This window comes from Acomys minous (genome assembly GCF_964271855.1).
Source record: "Acomys minous genome assembly, chromosome: 16".
NCBI classification, from domain to species: domain Eukaryota; kingdom Metazoa; phylum Chordata; class Mammalia; order Rodentia; family Muridae; genus Acomys; species Acomys minous.
Genome location: NC_140498.1, coordinates 72,922,122 through 72,938,845, shown reverse-complemented (window position 1 = coordinate 72,938,845; position 16,724 = coordinate 72,922,122). Strand labels below are relative to the sequence as shown.

General features: G+C 47.3%; 1 protein-coding gene across 12 annotated transcripts in view; it reads right to left on the bottom strand.

The window, feature by feature from the left end:
- The window catches only part of CUX1 (cut like homeobox 1), a 346,720-nt gene that overhangs the window by 116,705 nt on the left and 213,291 nt on the right, over positions 1-16,724 (bottom strand). For all 12 annotated transcript variants that reach the window (XM_084764549.1, XM_084764550.1, XM_084764551.1 and 9 more), the window contains exons 6-8: positions 16,440-16,563; positions 8,595-8,671; positions 5,744-5,810 (exon numbers count right to left, since the gene is read on the bottom strand). In XM_084764549.1, the coding sequence (XP_084620675.1) occupies positions 5,744-5,810; positions 8,595-8,671; positions 16,440-16,563 (268 nt within the window). The remainder of the gene's footprint in view (positions 1-5,743; positions 5,811-8,594; positions 8,672-16,439; positions 16,564-16,724) is intronic.

Here is a 16,724-nt window from a genome sequence, read left to right as displayed (position 1 = left end):
ACTTAGAGTAACCTTAGCTATAGAAAGCTTATGTGCACCTTACGCCTCACTCCTCCCACTCTTCTCTCCCAGGTGTGAGAGGGGCCTGGATCCGGCACCTTGAATGTATCGGGCATACACTCTATTAATATTTTGCTCTACCCATCTTTCTTCTGAGACAGGATTTGATGTAGCCCAGGCTGGCTTCAAAGCTGCCATGCAGCTCAGGACAATCTTTACCTTGTGATCTCCTTGGCTTCACCTCCCAGGTGCTGGTGATTGAAGCCAGGGCTTCCTCCACCCATGCTGGCTAGGCAAGGACTATACCAACCGAGCCACAAGCCCAGTTTCTACCCTTAGCTAGAAGGAATGTAGTGCTTCACCACAACTTAACCTGGCCTTTCACTGACCTCTCCCTGGTGGTCTGGAAGGTGTTCCACAGCCCTCCTTGTCCAGCCCAGGTCCACTGCGGAGGCAAAACTAAGACGAGAAGCCTAGGGCTGGGCGGAGAGCTTGGTGGATTAAAGTGTTTTTCTGCCAAGCCTGGTGACCTGACATCCATCTCTGACCTCCACATGTGCACCATAATAGTGTTCTCCCCCGCCCTCCCTCCCCAACACAAATGAAAATGGGAATTCTTGCATGTAGTGTTTTAGATCCAAGGGGAAGTGAACAACTGTGCAACACAGGTGGAGAGAGGAGGGCAGCAGTGTGAGTTGTCCAGGCCCCTCTCAGGTTGATGGCCACTGCTTGCTGAAGACAGCTCCAGGGAACAGTGGGAATGGTAAAATCCATGCTGACAGACTTTCTAAGATGCCACATTAAGGTGCTACATATGTATTTGCTACGGGACATGGGAGAATGGGACTCCAGCGTGACCATTTGAGGAGGAGGTACATTAAAAAAAAAAAAAGCAGAAATAATCCATTTATTTAACCCAGCAATGGTTATAATGTGAGGGCCTGCAATCCGCTCACACAACAACTGTTTGGCAAGCCCCCCTGTGTTCCAACAAATATTAAACTGTACTTGCCATTTGTCTACGGAATCTTGCATTAATAAACATGAAGAAGAACACTTTACCTCCCACTCTTGGCGATGGGACCAAACAAAGACCAGCTGTACTCATCAATGGGGCCTTGTTCTGTGCATAAAGGCTAATTACATTTTGCTTCAAGCCTACACATGGAAAACTTTGCTGCCACTGTCCCTATCACAGCCAGCCGAGCAGTCCCAGCTGACGCACAGCTGAAATGACTGCAAAAGCAGCAGTTAGGGATGGGGGTGGAGGGCTCCAAGTGGCCTTGTTGCCTTTGACCCGAACCCCCTTCCCACCCCACAAGGGTCTTGTGCAGCACAGACTGGCCTCTAACAGCATGGCCGAAGCTGACCTTTAACTGCTCGTTCCTGGCCCCTCCCTCCCAGGGCTGGGATGGGAGGCACGTGCCGCCACACCTGCTTCTTGCAGTACTAAAGCAGGAACCCTGGACCTTTTGGATGCTGGGCAAGCACCCCGTACCCTACAAACTACCACAACTTCAGACCAGCGCTCCCCAGGAAAGCTGCAGGGTTGCTCCTCCACACACGGCACCACTGCCCACAGCTCCTCTGTAATGTGGCTGCTCTCATGCCCCTTGAACAAGAGAGACAAGAGGCCCTGGAGGTCACAGCGTGTATGGGGAGCAGAGCGGCTGCTCTCCGAGCCTACATTCTTCTCTGTCTCCCACCCCTTCCCAGGGTCTCTGACAGCACATGTTGAAGCATTCTACTGCTGGTTTGTTTGTTTTTTTTTTTGTTTTGTTTTAAAGAGCTGCTTAAGACCATCCCAGAAAAGATTTCCCCCCAGGTTAGATTCAGCCATAAGATTGAAAATATTGCCTGGTTCTACAAATTACAAGAGGCTGCACCTGAGGCAGAGAGTGAGGCAACAGTTTCTAGGGTTCAGGTAGAGAGGGGATCCTGCTGAGGAAGGGAGCCTGTTGCTGTATACCGAGCTCGGAGGCTATCTGGAAGCACCAGACTTTCATCTTGAACTGAGAGGACAGGGGGATGTGGAGGAGGCAGCTCTTCATTTTATTTAGTTTGAGAGAGGGTCTTGCTGTATAGCTTAGACTGGTCTAGAACTTGCAACCAATCCTCTTGTTCACCCTCCCAAATATGGGGTTTACAGGTGTGTGCCACCACACTTGGTGAGACAGGGTGTTATGTAGCTCAGGCTGATCTCCGATTCCTCCCACAGGCAGGGATAACATGGAAGTCCTGGCCCTCCTGCTCCCTCTTCTCTGGCTTGAGGTAACGATACAAATGAATCCCAAGCTCTGTGAGCATGGGGCAAGCAGTGTCTCAACCGGACTACATTCCCAGTCTCCTCTGGCTGTGTGTCTGTGTGTGTGTGTGCGCGCGCGCGCGCATGCAGGTGTGCACGTGCACATGAGTATGGAGGCCAGAAAGTGTTGTTCCTCCATCCAACATCTTATTTTTGGAGACAGGGCCTCTTACTGGGTCCTGAAGATCAAGTTAATATAAGCTGGGTAGCCTGGGAGCCCCAGGGGCCTGCCTGTCTCTACCTCTCCAGCGCTGGGATTACCAAGGCCAGCTTTTATCCTGGCGCTGGGCCTTCAGCTTGCACAGCAAGCACTCCCCAGTCTGAACTGCCTTCCTAGCTCCACTCAGTTCTTTTCTACTCGCAGAAATAAGTTTTCAGCCCAGTCTAGCCGAAGTTCAACCTTTCCATATTCATCAGCCCACTGTACCTGTGGGCCTAATTTTCAGGGCCATGGCAGGCCTTCCAAGAGGCCAGTGTGGCTGGCTCTTTCACAGACCACTTACATGTAGGCATCGCTCATCTAGTCCACACCCTCGCCAGGTACGGTAGCACACCCAGAGCCCCAGCTCCTGCAGAAGCTGATGAAGGAAGATCTCCTGAACCTAGGAGTTTGAGGTCAGCCTAAGTAGCACAGTGAAACCCCTTCTCAAAAGAGAGCAAAACGGAGGACTGGGAATACGGCTCCGTGGCTGGAGCGCTTGCCATGCAAGCAGGAAGACTGTGACCCAGAGCCCCCGGACCTACTGGAATCCTGGACTGGCATGAAGGGCTCCCTGAATCCAGCAGTGGGGGGCAAAGGCAGGGTATCCCCAAAGCCAGCTGCTGAGTCAGTGAGCTCTGGGTTCAGGTGAAAGCCCCTGACTCAATATAAGGTGGAGAAGCATTGAGGAAGACACTGACATCAGCCTTGACTTCCACATCCAGGAGCACACATGGGCACATGTACCCACACACTCGCATACACTCATACACACATGCACAATGAAACGCACAAAAGACAAGACTGCTAAATCCGTGAACACCGACACCCAAGGTTGTCCTCTGACCTCCAAAAAGTACACTATCGAATGCACACACAGGAACACAAACACCGAAACAAAAATTCAGTTACTAGGCAGGCGTGGTGGTGCACACCTTTAATCCAGCACTTAGGAGGCAGAAGCAGGTGGATCTCTGTGAGTTCAAGGTCATCCTGGTCTATACAGTGATCAAACTGCATGGAGAGAAAACACTGCCAGAAAAGGGGACAGGAACCCTGGGCCAGGAGTTCCATCATGGCAACCGTATGGTCTCTGTGGTGGTTTGTGCTGGGGGTGAGGGAGTTTATGGGCTCTCAAGGGTGAGCAGCATGTGTGTCCTCCAGCAGGATGGCAGCTGCTCTCAGAGGGCCCTGTCTCTGGGATGGAGGAGGTAATCCCAAGGCCACCGATTTCACAAGGAAATGCAAGCACCTTAGACTGAGCTCATGTGGTGCCCTCTCTTCAAGTCCAACAGGAGGGCATGGAGGGAGGAGGGGCTGGCATGATGGTCTCCGTGAGGTTTAGATATGCCATCAGGCCGGCCAGCCAGGGTCCTACCAGGACAGCTGGGTCTTTGTGAATAAGGTCTATGTTACCTAGTAAAGTCTGACTGCAGGTGTGGAGACCCACCGGGCCCTTAAGGCTCTGGACAAGCAAACAACCCAGAGTAGAGGGTCAAGATGGTTTGGGAAGAGGCTCAGCCGGTAAAGGCTTGCTGTATGGACTTCAGACCCCCTAGCACCTGTGCGAGCAGCCAGGTGTGGTGGAACATGTTGGTAGTCCCATTCCTGGATTGCCTGTCCCTAAATGGGTCACTGGCCAGAAGCCCATCTGTAGCTCCAGGTTTATTGAGATATCCTGCTCAAAAAAATAAGATTGAGGGCTGGAGTTGATTCCATGGTTAACAGCACTGGCTGCTCTTCCAGAGGATCTGAGTTCGACTCCCAGCACCCAGATGGCAGCTCACACCCACCTGTAACTCCAATTCCAGGGGTTCTGCTGCGATCCTCTGGCTTCTCAGAGTACCACAGTACATAGTGCACAGACATACACATGGGCAAAACATCCGTATACACACACAATAAAGTAAGTTTTTATAAAAGGCAGAGTGTGATTAAGGGAAACCAATGTCTGGCTTCCACGGGCACACATTAAAGTGCACACATGAACACATACTTACACTCAAAGGACAAGGATGGCTAGGCTAAGGGCTGTAAGTCTGGGCTCTCACGACAGGGTGGGAGCAGCTCAGACGTGACCCCCTACTGGTACCATTGTAACAATATGTGACAAGGACCTGTGTCCCTGGGCCCTGAGGCTGCACTGCTGGAAGACCACAAGCGGCTTCTCCAATGGGAAAAAGCCATGAAAACTTTAGCCTTCCACGGCCTGTCTGGTTGTTAGCCACAGTTAGCAGACTGTGGCCTCTGCACAACTGAGGCTAATATCAGTTCCTCCTCTCCACCTGTCTGCAAGGAGGGGTCTGGTAGGGAGTGTTCCTGTCATAGGCCGCTTTGATGTCTGATGCCACCCTGACAACGGTCACATAGACAGAAAGCTTCATTGGCTTGGCCTCTTCCCTATGTGTCCCCGCACAGGGAGACCTGCACAGAGCTGTGTGGCTCAGTGACAAGAACTAAGGTAGCTTCATGAGGCTGTGTGTATTCTTCAGGATTTCCACAGCAGAGTCCCATCAACTTAGGAAAAACGGAGAGCCCATAGCTGTACATGCTAAACAGGTAAAAGTGCTTACTATATGGGTCTGAAGATGGGAGTTTGACCTATTGGACCCCCCAAAAAAAATCCAGGTTCAATTTCCAGGACCCACATGGTGACTGACTCGCTGGTCACCTGTAATCCCAGCTTCAGAGGATCTCATGCCCTCTTTTGGCTGGCACAGGCACCACACACACACACACACACACACACACACACACACACACACTCAATACACAAGACATACATACAGGCAGCAAAACACCCAAACCCATAAGATAAAAAACATCAAAAAATAAAAAGAGCCAGATGTGGTGCACATCTGTAATCCCAGCACTCCTACAGCGAAGACAAGAGGTGGAGACCAGAGGCTCACAGAGCAGCTAGTCTAGAGTATACAGCAGGGCAGGACTGACTCTCCACAGGTGTCCTGACTTTTACGTGTGCTCTGTGGTATACACACTCGTTTACACACATACACAATTAAAAAAAAAAAAAAAGCAATGACTGGACTTCTCTGTAACCAGGAACAGAAGTTTCAGTGGGCATGGATGTGATGCAGGGGACTTATTGGAGTGGCACTGTATCTTGGCAGCATGACAGGAGGTTGAGTGCCTCCCAAGCCCATCTTCTGTATTAGCAACAGCAAGGTCCAACCGACCGAGTGCAAAAGAACAGAGGATGACATCACACAGGCACTTACTTTGCAGTAGTTTCTTCATCATATTTGGTTTTCAGGTCAAATAATTCTGTTCGAGTTTTTTCCAGGGCTAAAAGGCAAGGACAGAAACCATGATATAAGACACCAACTTTGTTTGTTTTCAGACAGGGCCTACGGTAGCCCAGGCTAGCCTTGAACTCATTATTTAGCCACAGATGGCATTGGCCCTCTGCCCTCTCTGGCTTTACCTACCCAGTGCTCAGATCACAGGTGTGTGCCACCATCACGCCTGCTCTGTGAGATGCTGGGGATCAAATCCAGGGATTTCTCAGCGATGGATAAGCACTCTCATGATTGAGCTATATCCCCGCCCCTCCAGGCCTTTTCAAAGATGGGGCATAGCCCAGGTTGGCCTCGAATTCTTGATCTCCCCGGGTACAACTCCCCAGTGATGGGATTACAGGCGTGTGCCATCAAACCCAGCTAGGACACCAGTTGCTTAAAGTAAAAGGGGAAAAGTACACAAAGATGAGAGACACACATAGAATGGAGAAGAAGACTTCCCCTCACTCTGTCATATCTCTGATGTGCCTCCTGCAACAGAGAACCACTGCCCATAGTTTGCTGCATAGGCTTCCAGCTTTTAAATGTCTTTTATCATCAAAACCCATTTCTACACACACCTGCAAATACAGTTGCATGCTTCATATCCCCATTAGTCACAGACCAAGCATATGATCAGGGTCACATATGATTTCAGTGGACTGGAAAAATTCCTAGCACCCAGGGGTAATGTGGCCACCTTATCATCTTAGTGCAGCACATGATTTGTGCCTAGGGTAGTGCTGGAGTGTAAAAGCTAGGTAAAAGCATGTGTGTGGTAACTGATCACGACTATAAACAATTCCGCTACTAGTTTATGTATTTCCTATATGACACTCCAAAAGGTTGTGTGCAAATATGCTCATCTCTCTGTGCGCATGTGTGTGTATATCCCAAAAGACAAACTTGAGTGTTGCTCTTCAGACACCATCTATCTTCTCTTTTCTTTTTCTTCCTTCCTTCTCTCTCTCTTTCTTTCTTTCATTCTTTCTGGAAACACGGTCTCTCATTGGCCTGGAACTCACTCCAGGCCCCACCTGTCCCCACCTCCCTGTGATGGAATTATAGGCATGCTCCCCACGTGGCTGTTTGCATAAGCTCTAGAGGTTGGACTCAGATCTTATGGTTGCGGGCCATGGATCTGAGCGACCTCCTCAGCTGCTAGTATACTTCCAATCATTATTTTAAGATATTCCATTCCTTAAAAAAGTTTACTGTGGGCTGGGGAGATGGGATGGTTCGGAGGTTAAGCTCTTGCAGAGGACCCAAGTTTGGCTCACAGCACCCATGTTGTGCAACTCACAACTGCCTATAATGCCCTCCAATGGGTTCTGATACCTCTACAGCCACCCACACTCTTACACACACACACACACACACACACACACACACACACAGACACACACACACACACAAGAAAAACCCAAAAGCTTGCTCTGTGGAAGAAGCGGAAACCTCATCTATGGACTGTCCCTTTCACTTACTGGCTGAACTGAAGAGCAAGGCATAGTGGTGCATGCCTGCCACCTCAGCACTGAGGAGGCTGAAGCAGGAAGATGAGTTCCAGGACAGCTGGGCTACTCTCACTGAGTGGCTGGTCTGCTCCAGTCTTTATATTAGCATTCTCATGTTCACATCACCATGGCAAACTGTCTCATGGCACATTTCTCAGGATGAGTCACCATCCTTGTCTGTCTTTGTCTCTCTTTCTATATGTGTGTGTGTGTACACACACACACACACACACACACACACACACACATAGAAATGGGATGATAACAATATTTTCTGAGGTTCCCTCTCTTCCCTTAGTGGTCTGGAATGGAAGTCTCTCCATGTCAGGACACAGGCATCTTTCACTGATTTATCTGCAAGTCTCTGACTGTTAAAAACTATTAGCACTTTCCCTAGGTGATGTACATTGCTTCTGAGGGCTGCCTGCTCCTCCCTCACTGTTCTACTGGACTGCTTCTTCATTGTCTAGAATTTGTAAGTTCTATATTTATATAGAAAGCAGCGTGCAGACGCATGTACACACACATGTATGTGTAATGTGAAGACTGAACCAAAGGCTTTACCCATGCTAGGCAGGTGCTCTCCAGATGAAGCACACGGGAGCCCCTCGCTGGGGGACTCTAGGGAAGAGCTCTACTCCTGAGCCCTTCTCTGACGGAGTCTAAGCAGCCGCTTCATTGCTGGGCTATATCCATAGCTTGGCGGTTGCAGTTTTTGGACATTTATTCATTTGACTGTTAAACTGGTTGTGACTATTTTTTGTCCCTCTAACATTTGTGTTCTCAGTTGGATCATGATGTCTCTTCATTTTTCTCCCCGCATTTAAAGATACCGTGCTGCTTCCTTCTCAGAAAAGGAAACAAAAAAAGAAAGGCAAACTTTGGTATAACCTTTTTTGGTATCTTTTAGAATTTAAAGGTTCTGTTATTACCATTCTTAACTTCATTTCGGTAGAACTAAGCCCCCCCCCCTTAGTGTTCCAAATGAGCTGTCAGTTCTTGACAGTTTGGTGATTTAGAAGTGTTTGCTGGAAGCAGAACAGGAAGGATGGCTGGGGCAGGGAGGGAGAAGGCAGGAGAGCCACCCACATCCACATCAGCAACTCAGTGCAGTGACTAAGGCAGCCAGGTAGAGCAGCCTGGGACACAGGTCCCTAACTGCAGGGTCCCCAGGAGCAACAGGCAGCAGAGGAGCTGGGAGCAGGCCAGGAGCCTTCCCGTGCTCGCCCACTTCCATCTTCCCCGCGTGCCTTCAAATAGGATGGGGCGCATCGAACCTGTTTGTAGAGTCTGGAGTTTGTGCTCGGCTTCCTCCAGCTTTGAGGTGGTGGACATCTGTGTCTCTTGCAGCTTTCTGGAGAGAAAAAAAAAAAGAGGAGACAATGAAGCCAAATTGGTCATCTTGTTTTGACTACCAAGATAGGCTGTGTGCCCCGAGCCCCACTGATCAGCACTCGTCGCTGGAAGGCCCAGCTGGAGGCAGGCCCCACAGTGCAGCTTGAATCTTCACCTCAACGTTGTGAATGCATATTACACAACGTGGGGTGTGCCCGCTGTAGGACCTGACATGTGTGGCAATTGATGTGGAAGGTCCTCCTATACGGTACTTGTTCCGAAACGGCAGATATGAAAAAGAAATCAAACAGCATCATCACACACTCATTGTTTTCTGAAGTTAAGGAGAAGAATGATACATTTACATTCTGCTGACACAGAAAAGGGATCTGTTGGCATAAAGGATGTCCTAAACAGATGTGACAGCTGTCCTTTCCTCTAAAGTGGAGCGCAAATGCTACCACAGTGGGTGGGGGTGGGGGATTCTGAATATCTGAAAGCAGTTTACTATTCCCATGGTCTCCAAATGCAGTCCCCAGCCAAGAAATAACATGCTTTCCTCTGTGTCTGCAGAAAAAAAATCTAAAAATAAGTTCATTATTTTTATATCATGTGAATATAACATATGCTCAACACAATAAATCTGGGGGTACAAAAAAGGAGAAATGACAGCTTTTAAAAAGCCACATTTCTGTCACCTATTGAAATCTTTGCTAAAATTTTCATGTTTGTCTATTATAAAATGAGATGTGTGCTGGGGCCGGAGAGATGGCTCAGTGGTTAAGAGCACTTCTTGCTCTTGCAGAGAGCCAGATTTCACTCTCCAGCACCCACACCAGCTGCTGAAAACTGCATGTAACTAGCTCAGGGGCTCAGCGCCCTCTTCTGGCCTCCACAGGTACCTGTACACATGCTGCATACTCACAAACACAGTCATACACAGTTAAAAACAAATCTTAAGAAAATCCCACTTTAAAAATTGTATGATCGTGTGTGTGTGTGTGTGTGTGTGTGTGTGTGTGTGTGTGTGTGTGTGTGTGTGTGTGTGCATGCGTGCGTGCACATCTGTAGGTATCTCTGCACTGGAGTGGAAGCTAGAGGCCAGTGTTTGTGTCTTCTTCAGTTGCCTCTTCACTTATTTTTTGAGATGGACTCTGAGCTCACTGATTTTTGCAGAGGAGAGTCTGGTTTTAGCACTCAATGGCCGTGTTTCCACTCCCCAGCTCTGGGACCGCAGGTGTGCAGCTTCTTCTACAAGAGCACTGGAAATCTGAACTTCAAGCTTGTGTAGCAAGCGCTTTAGCAACTGAGCCACCTCTTCAGTGCCCAAGAGTCTTTTTTGTTCCTGTTGATTTGTTTTTGAGGCAGAGTCACTCCAAACAGCCCTGGCTGTTCAGGAACTCACTATGTAGACCAGACTAGCCTTTAACTCACCTACCTGTACCTCTTGAGTGCTGGGGTTAAAGGTGACTCCGAAAGGTTTTTTTAAAAACAAGTTTTACAAGAAAATAGGAAGTACTGTCCTTTTTAGTTTTCCCACTTTTTGGAGTTCCCTTATACTTTTCTGTAATGCACATGCTGTATGTAAGTAATACTGGGCATAGAAATTACTGTGACATACAAGGCATGTAAACTAATATGTTGTGCACGCATACAAACCATACTGACAAGTATTGTGCTGCAGAGTAACATGTAATGTACATGTATACAGTAATCTGCAACAGTGCAAAGTAACATGTAACCATATGTGTAAATTAAATTAAAATATAACATACTATGGCGCAATGTAAATTTCTTCTCTCCCCTTCGATGGAGGGGAAGGCTGAGAAAGGGGCTCCCTGTAGCTACGGCTTCCACTCTAGATCCTTCTGCCTCAGGCACCTGTGTGTGCGGGCATGAGGCATGAAGTCCCTTTCACCTGCGTGCGTGCCGGCAGCTGGCCTTTCCCTGACCCTCATGGTGGGAAGCGCGCTGCTCCAGCATCTATCTACCCCTCACGCCAGTAGCCAAAGAAAAATGCCACAGGCATCTAAGATGCTCCTTTCTGCTAAACATTTCATTAACTATGATTTTCTCTAATTTGGAGAGTGAATCTGTTGAACAAACTTCTAATTGAGGGCAAGTTCAGTGGTCACAGGCTATGTGCAACTGTTTTTCTTTTTGCATGGATATTGCGGACCTTCTCAACTAAAAACCCTCCAACTTACACTCCTACCACTATGTGTTGTGGTAGACCCTACCAACACCGGATAAAATCAAGTTCAATATTTATTGCTGCCTCTTTGTGTGCTCAAATATTGGACTCTGCCCACTTTCAGAAGGCTTTGTTATTATTTTGTTTGTTGAGACAGAGTCTCATGAAGCCAAGGCTGGTCATGAACTACAAATCTTCCAACCTATACCTCCTGAGTGATGGAATATTGATGTGCATCACTATGCCTGGCAAGTAAAATTGATCCTTCCTTTTAATTAATTTGTAAGAGCTTTGTGTTTCACCCTTGGGGATAAGAGCTTGGGTTGGTGGCTAAGAGCACTTGCTGCTCTTAAAAAGACCTGGGTTTGGTGCCCATCACCCACATTAGGCAGCTCACCACTCCCTGTAACTCCAGCTCTATGTGATCTGATGCCCTCTTCTGGCCTCCACAGGCAGTGCATGCACATGCTTCACATTCATATACACACACAAGTAAAAGAATATATTAAAAAAAGAAAATTTGGGCTAGGGAAATGGCTCAGTGATAAAGAACACAGATTGCTCTTCTAGAGGACCTGAGTTTAGTTCCTAACATCCATTTCAGGCAGCTTACAGCTACAGATAATTCCAGCTCCAGAAGATCTCACATACTTTTCTGGACTTTCTGGGCACATACAATCACGTATACCAAGACATACAGAAAGACATATATCATTAAAATAATAAATAAATGAATAAATATCATCCATTATCTTTTTTTCCTCCCCGAGACAGGGTTTCTCTGTGTTCGCCTTGGCTGTCCGTCCTGGACTCTCTTTGTATACCAGGCAATCTGCCTGCATCTGCCTCCCGAGTGCTGGGATTAAAAGTGTGCACCACCACCACTTGGCCTCACCCATTATCCTATTCAGTGTAAATATTGTTTCTGATGATGTCTTTAAAAACTTTATTGTTATTTTAAAAATTTGGATGTCAGGTTGATATTTTTCAGATATAATTATTTTAGAAATATGTATCAAAGTTTTCTTTCAGTATATAATTAATTAATATTAAAATCCCAAGTCCAGCTTAGATTTTTTTTTTAAATATTGTGGGTGGGTGTGTTTGCTTGTGCGCGTGTCTGTGTGTAAAGGCCAAAAGTCAACTCCTTTGGTCCCTCTCTGCCTTACTTATTGAGGCCAGGTCTCTAAGTGAACGCAGAGTTCGCCGATTCTGGCTGATCTAAGTGTCAGCTTCTCCCAGGGATTCTTTCTCTGCCTCTGGGTGCTGGGCTTACAAGTCGCTGCTATGTTGCACACGTTTATGTGGTTCTGGGCGATCCAAACCATGTTCCTTGACCTTGTATAGCAGGTAACTGATAGGCCAAGACACACATCTTCTCAGTCTTTAAATTAGGGTGGGGCTTGTTTTTTTTGTTTGTTTGTTTTGAGACAGGGTTTCTCTGTATAGTCCTGGCTGTCCTGGAATATGATCTGTTGACCAGGCTGGCATCCAACATAGAGATCCTCCTGCCTCTGCTTCCTCAGTGCTGGGATTAAAGGTGTGTACCACCACCACCACAAGGCCAAGAAGTTATTTTTTTCTTTCTTTCGAGACAGCGTCTCACTGTGTAGCCCTGGTTATCCTGGAACTCACTATGTAGACCAGGTTGGCCTTGAACTCACAGAGATTTCCCCCTCTGCCTTTGCCTCCTGAGTGCTGGGATTTGAGATGGTAGCCCAGTGTAGCCTGAAACTTACTATACAAGTCAAGCTTCAGTCATGGCAATCCTCCTGTTTTATCCCCGGATGCCAGGATTACAGATCGTCGCTATGCCTGGCTCCAGCCTGATGTGTTTTCCCCCCTGCATGTGTGCGAGTGTATAAAGAATGGGTCGTAGAGGCAGAGCCTTCTCCTTGCCCTGAATGCTATTCCCTTGATATATTCCACTCTTCTACCTAACTTGGAGTTCACCTAACAGCACCACATTCCCATATCAGTTTATTACCACACCTTTATAATGTATGAGGCAGAAGGGGGTACATGTTATCAGTCACACTGCAGGCACTGTTTTCTTTTCCTTCCTTCCTTCCTTTCTTTCTTTTTTTTTTTTGAGACTGATCTCATGTAACCCAGGCTGCCTCACACCCACGATGGAGCTGAACCCCTGATCTTTTACCTCCTCAACACTGGGATGGAATCTGGAAGGCTGTGCCAGCACATGTATGGACCTTCAAATTCTGCAGTTTTGACTCTTCTCATCCTGGGCTGTTTGCTCAGAGTGCTGTGATCTTACTGATTATAGTTTGCACGACTAGGAAGACTTATGGTTAGAGATGGCCTGCATCTCAGTACCCAGTTTTCATGCTGGGGTGAGGAGTTAGACTGCTGCACTTTCCTGCCATAATCAGCACACAGCAAGAAACTGCTTCGTTGTGTGTTCCTTTTTGAGACAGAATCTCATACTGTAGCTCATGCTTGAAACTCATTCTGTAGCTCAGGTTAGACCCCAACTTGTGGGTGATTCTTCTATCTTTACCTCCACATATACCACCATACTGGTCATTTTCCTTCTTTAAAATATCTTACTTAACAAGAAGAACATTATGATGGGCAGATCTGGGCCCAGGGGTCTTGCTCAAACCATGGCACCAGCCAAGGACAATACGTGCAGTAAACTTCAAACCCCTACCCAGATGTAGCCAATGGACAGGACATTCTCCACAGTTGAGTGGAGAGTGGGGTCTGACTTTCACATGAACTCTGGTGCCCCATATTTGACCACGCCCCCTGGATGGGGATGCCTGGTGGCACTCAGAGGAAGGATGGCAGGCTACCAAGAAGAGACTTGATAACCTATGAGCATATACAGGGGGAGGAGGTCCCCCTCAGGAACAGTCATAGGGAAGGGGAGTAAGGGGAAAATGAGAGGGAGGGAGGAATGGGAGGATACAAGGGATGGGATAACCATTGAGATGTAATATGAATAAATTAATAAAAAATCTTATGTGTGTGTGTGACACATGCAGAGATAATAGGACAACTCTGTGGAATTGGTTCTCTCCATTTTCATGTGAGTTCCACTGATCAAACTCAGGTCATCAGGTTCGTGCAGCAAGTACATTCTTTGAGGCAGGGTCTCACTATGTAGCACTGGCTGGCCTGAAACTCCAGGTTGGCCTCAAACTGAGAGCTAAGATTAAAGGAACATGCCACCATGCCTGACCTGATTTTCTTTCTATTTATTAGTTTATTTTTGCTTGTTTTTATTTGAATCAGGGTCTCACTGTGTGGAGCCATCGCTGGTCTGACAGGCCACATAGACCAACTGGCCCTAGACTCACAGAGGTCTGAGATCTGAATGGCTTGTCTTCCTAGGTTCTGGGATTCAAGGCATGCAGCACCACACCTAATTTCTCTTTCTTTATAAACGGAGCCAAGGAAGTCAGCGTCACCTCACCTCACAATATCCCTGAAGCTTTTGTAAGAAACGGGAGGTGTCCTAGTTAGATTTAATTGTCAACTTGACACAGCCTAGAGGCATCTGAGAGGACAAGCTCGATTGAGAAACTGCCTAGATCAGATTGACTGGTAGGCACGTTAGGGGTGGGGAGTGTCTTAATTATTAATTGCTGTGAGAGCGCCCAGTCCACTATGAGTGGCGTCATCCTGGGATGCATAAGGAAGCAGTATTCCTCTATTGTTTCTGCTCCAAGTTTTTGCTCTGACTTCACACAATGAAGAATTGTAACCTAAAAGACAAGAGAAACTTTCCCTCAAGTTGCTTTTGGTCATAATACTTTATTATAGAAGCGATATATATATATATATGTGTGTGTGTGTGTGTGTGTGTGTGTGTGTGTGTTAGAGTCTGAACTGGGGGGCATCACACAGTTAAGCATGGGCTTTATCCGGGAGCCACCCCTTCACTTTGGTACCTGACATCTTTCATTTTTCTTTAGTGGACAAAGCCTTGCTGTGTTGCCTAGGCTGGGTTAGAACTCATGATCTGCCCGGTGTGACGGCACCTTTAATTCTAGTACTTTCTGGCAGGCAGATTTCTGTGAGTTTGAGGCCATTTTGCTTTCTATAGCGAGTTTCAGCCTGGCCAAGGTTACATATTGAGACCTTGTTTCAAAACACAGACAAAAACAAAAGGAACTCATGTTTCTCCTACCCATGACTCATGGATCATAAGTGTGTCACTACACCTGGCTCCTGGGACCCTTTTGAAGCCACCCCATGGAAATGGTGACCTGTGAAGTCAATGGCCAGTAAGTAGTACAACAAGACCCCATGCTGGAACCAGGGAGATGGCTAAGTGGGTAAATTATCTGCCATACGAACTTGGGGACCTGACCAATTGGTTTAGCTGAACTGGAAAGCTCCAGGTTCAGTAAGAGACTCTGCCTCAAAGAATAAGGGGGAGGGTGACAGAGGAGGACACCACACCTCACACTGACCTATGGCTTCCACACTCAGCATAACTGAGCACGCACGCACACACATACACCATGCCCCTTGTGAGCAAACCTAACCCCTTACTTGAACTATGGACTGACTTAGTGCCTCCTGTTAGAATGTGTGTGCATTTCCTCATGCTGGTGCTAAAATGTAACATCTTAATTTAACTAAAGAGTTTAAAAAAAATCTGACTAACACAGTTGGAACTAGCAGGCTCAGGAGTCCCCATAGCTTTTACCAGAAATCTGATTTTCATTAATTTGTTCCATTAGCAGAAAGCTACTCATTTATGGAGAAAGTCTGGAATGAAGTAAGCCATTAGGAAGCCGTAACTGCCATTAGTCAGGCGTGGCATCAGTGCAGCTCACTGATCCAGGAGGAGGGTCTCTCATCCAAAATGCCTGGGCCACATTGTGCCACTTTTAGAGACTTTGAATTCTGGACTGTTTATATAGACAGCACTGGATGAAAAGTGTGCAGTCTGGAGTGCTGCAGAAAGCCTGAACTTACGTTGCGTTTGGTGCTGGGATGGAAACCACAGCCCTACACATGCTCAGTGTACATTCTGAGTTACCTCAGTCCTGGGCACACATGACTTGTTCAGTATTTACAGTTTTAGATGTCAAGAATATTTCAGATTTTTGGATTAGGAGTCTCAACTCCTTGCTTTATGAGATACTGGGGCAACAGAAACAAAAGCAAACAAAAAAAATTTTTTTTGTATGTGACAGATATGTATCAAATTCAATGAAGGTAGATATAGGTCAAGGTCTTTTCACAGAGGGTACGTGTTGGGGGAACCTGTCCTCTGTTGCCTTAGCTCAGGTACAGCTGTCGTCTGTCAGCTTGTGTTTAATGTACAAGAGCCTTGTTCTCACTCTGCAGTGCTGACCAGTGCCACCAGGAGAAAAGGGATGTGTTGCACTCCAGGGATTTGACAATGAGGTAACAAGGATCACCGTCATGGTGTTGTGGATGGATCCCAAGGCCTCACTAGGGGCACTATAGTCAGGCGCTCTAGCACTGAGCCTTAGCTGGGCCCTCGAGATTTCACAGGTTCCCCCCCCCCCAATACCATCACGTGACATTGGGGTTGGTGGTGACGTGTTTACCCATGCTGAGGGGCAAAAAGAGCTGAGGCCGCACTCACCTCTCCTTCTCTGCAAAGTCATTCTGCAGCTTTTGCTCCTTCTCCAGAGCAATGGTCTCGGCCTGGCTCTTCAGAGTCTGCTCGTATTCTCGGATTTTCTCCTTAAGTGCTTTTATCGTAACCTCTGCAGAATGAAAGACAGAAAAACCAACGGTGAGGGAAGCGCTTCCTTGTAGCTGGGTGAACCAGGCTTTCGTAACCTGCCGGGATCACTGTATTTTAAACTTGAGCTTGTCCATGCCGACACAAAATCAATGGTTATGAGTCCCTTTGGGGACCTTTTAC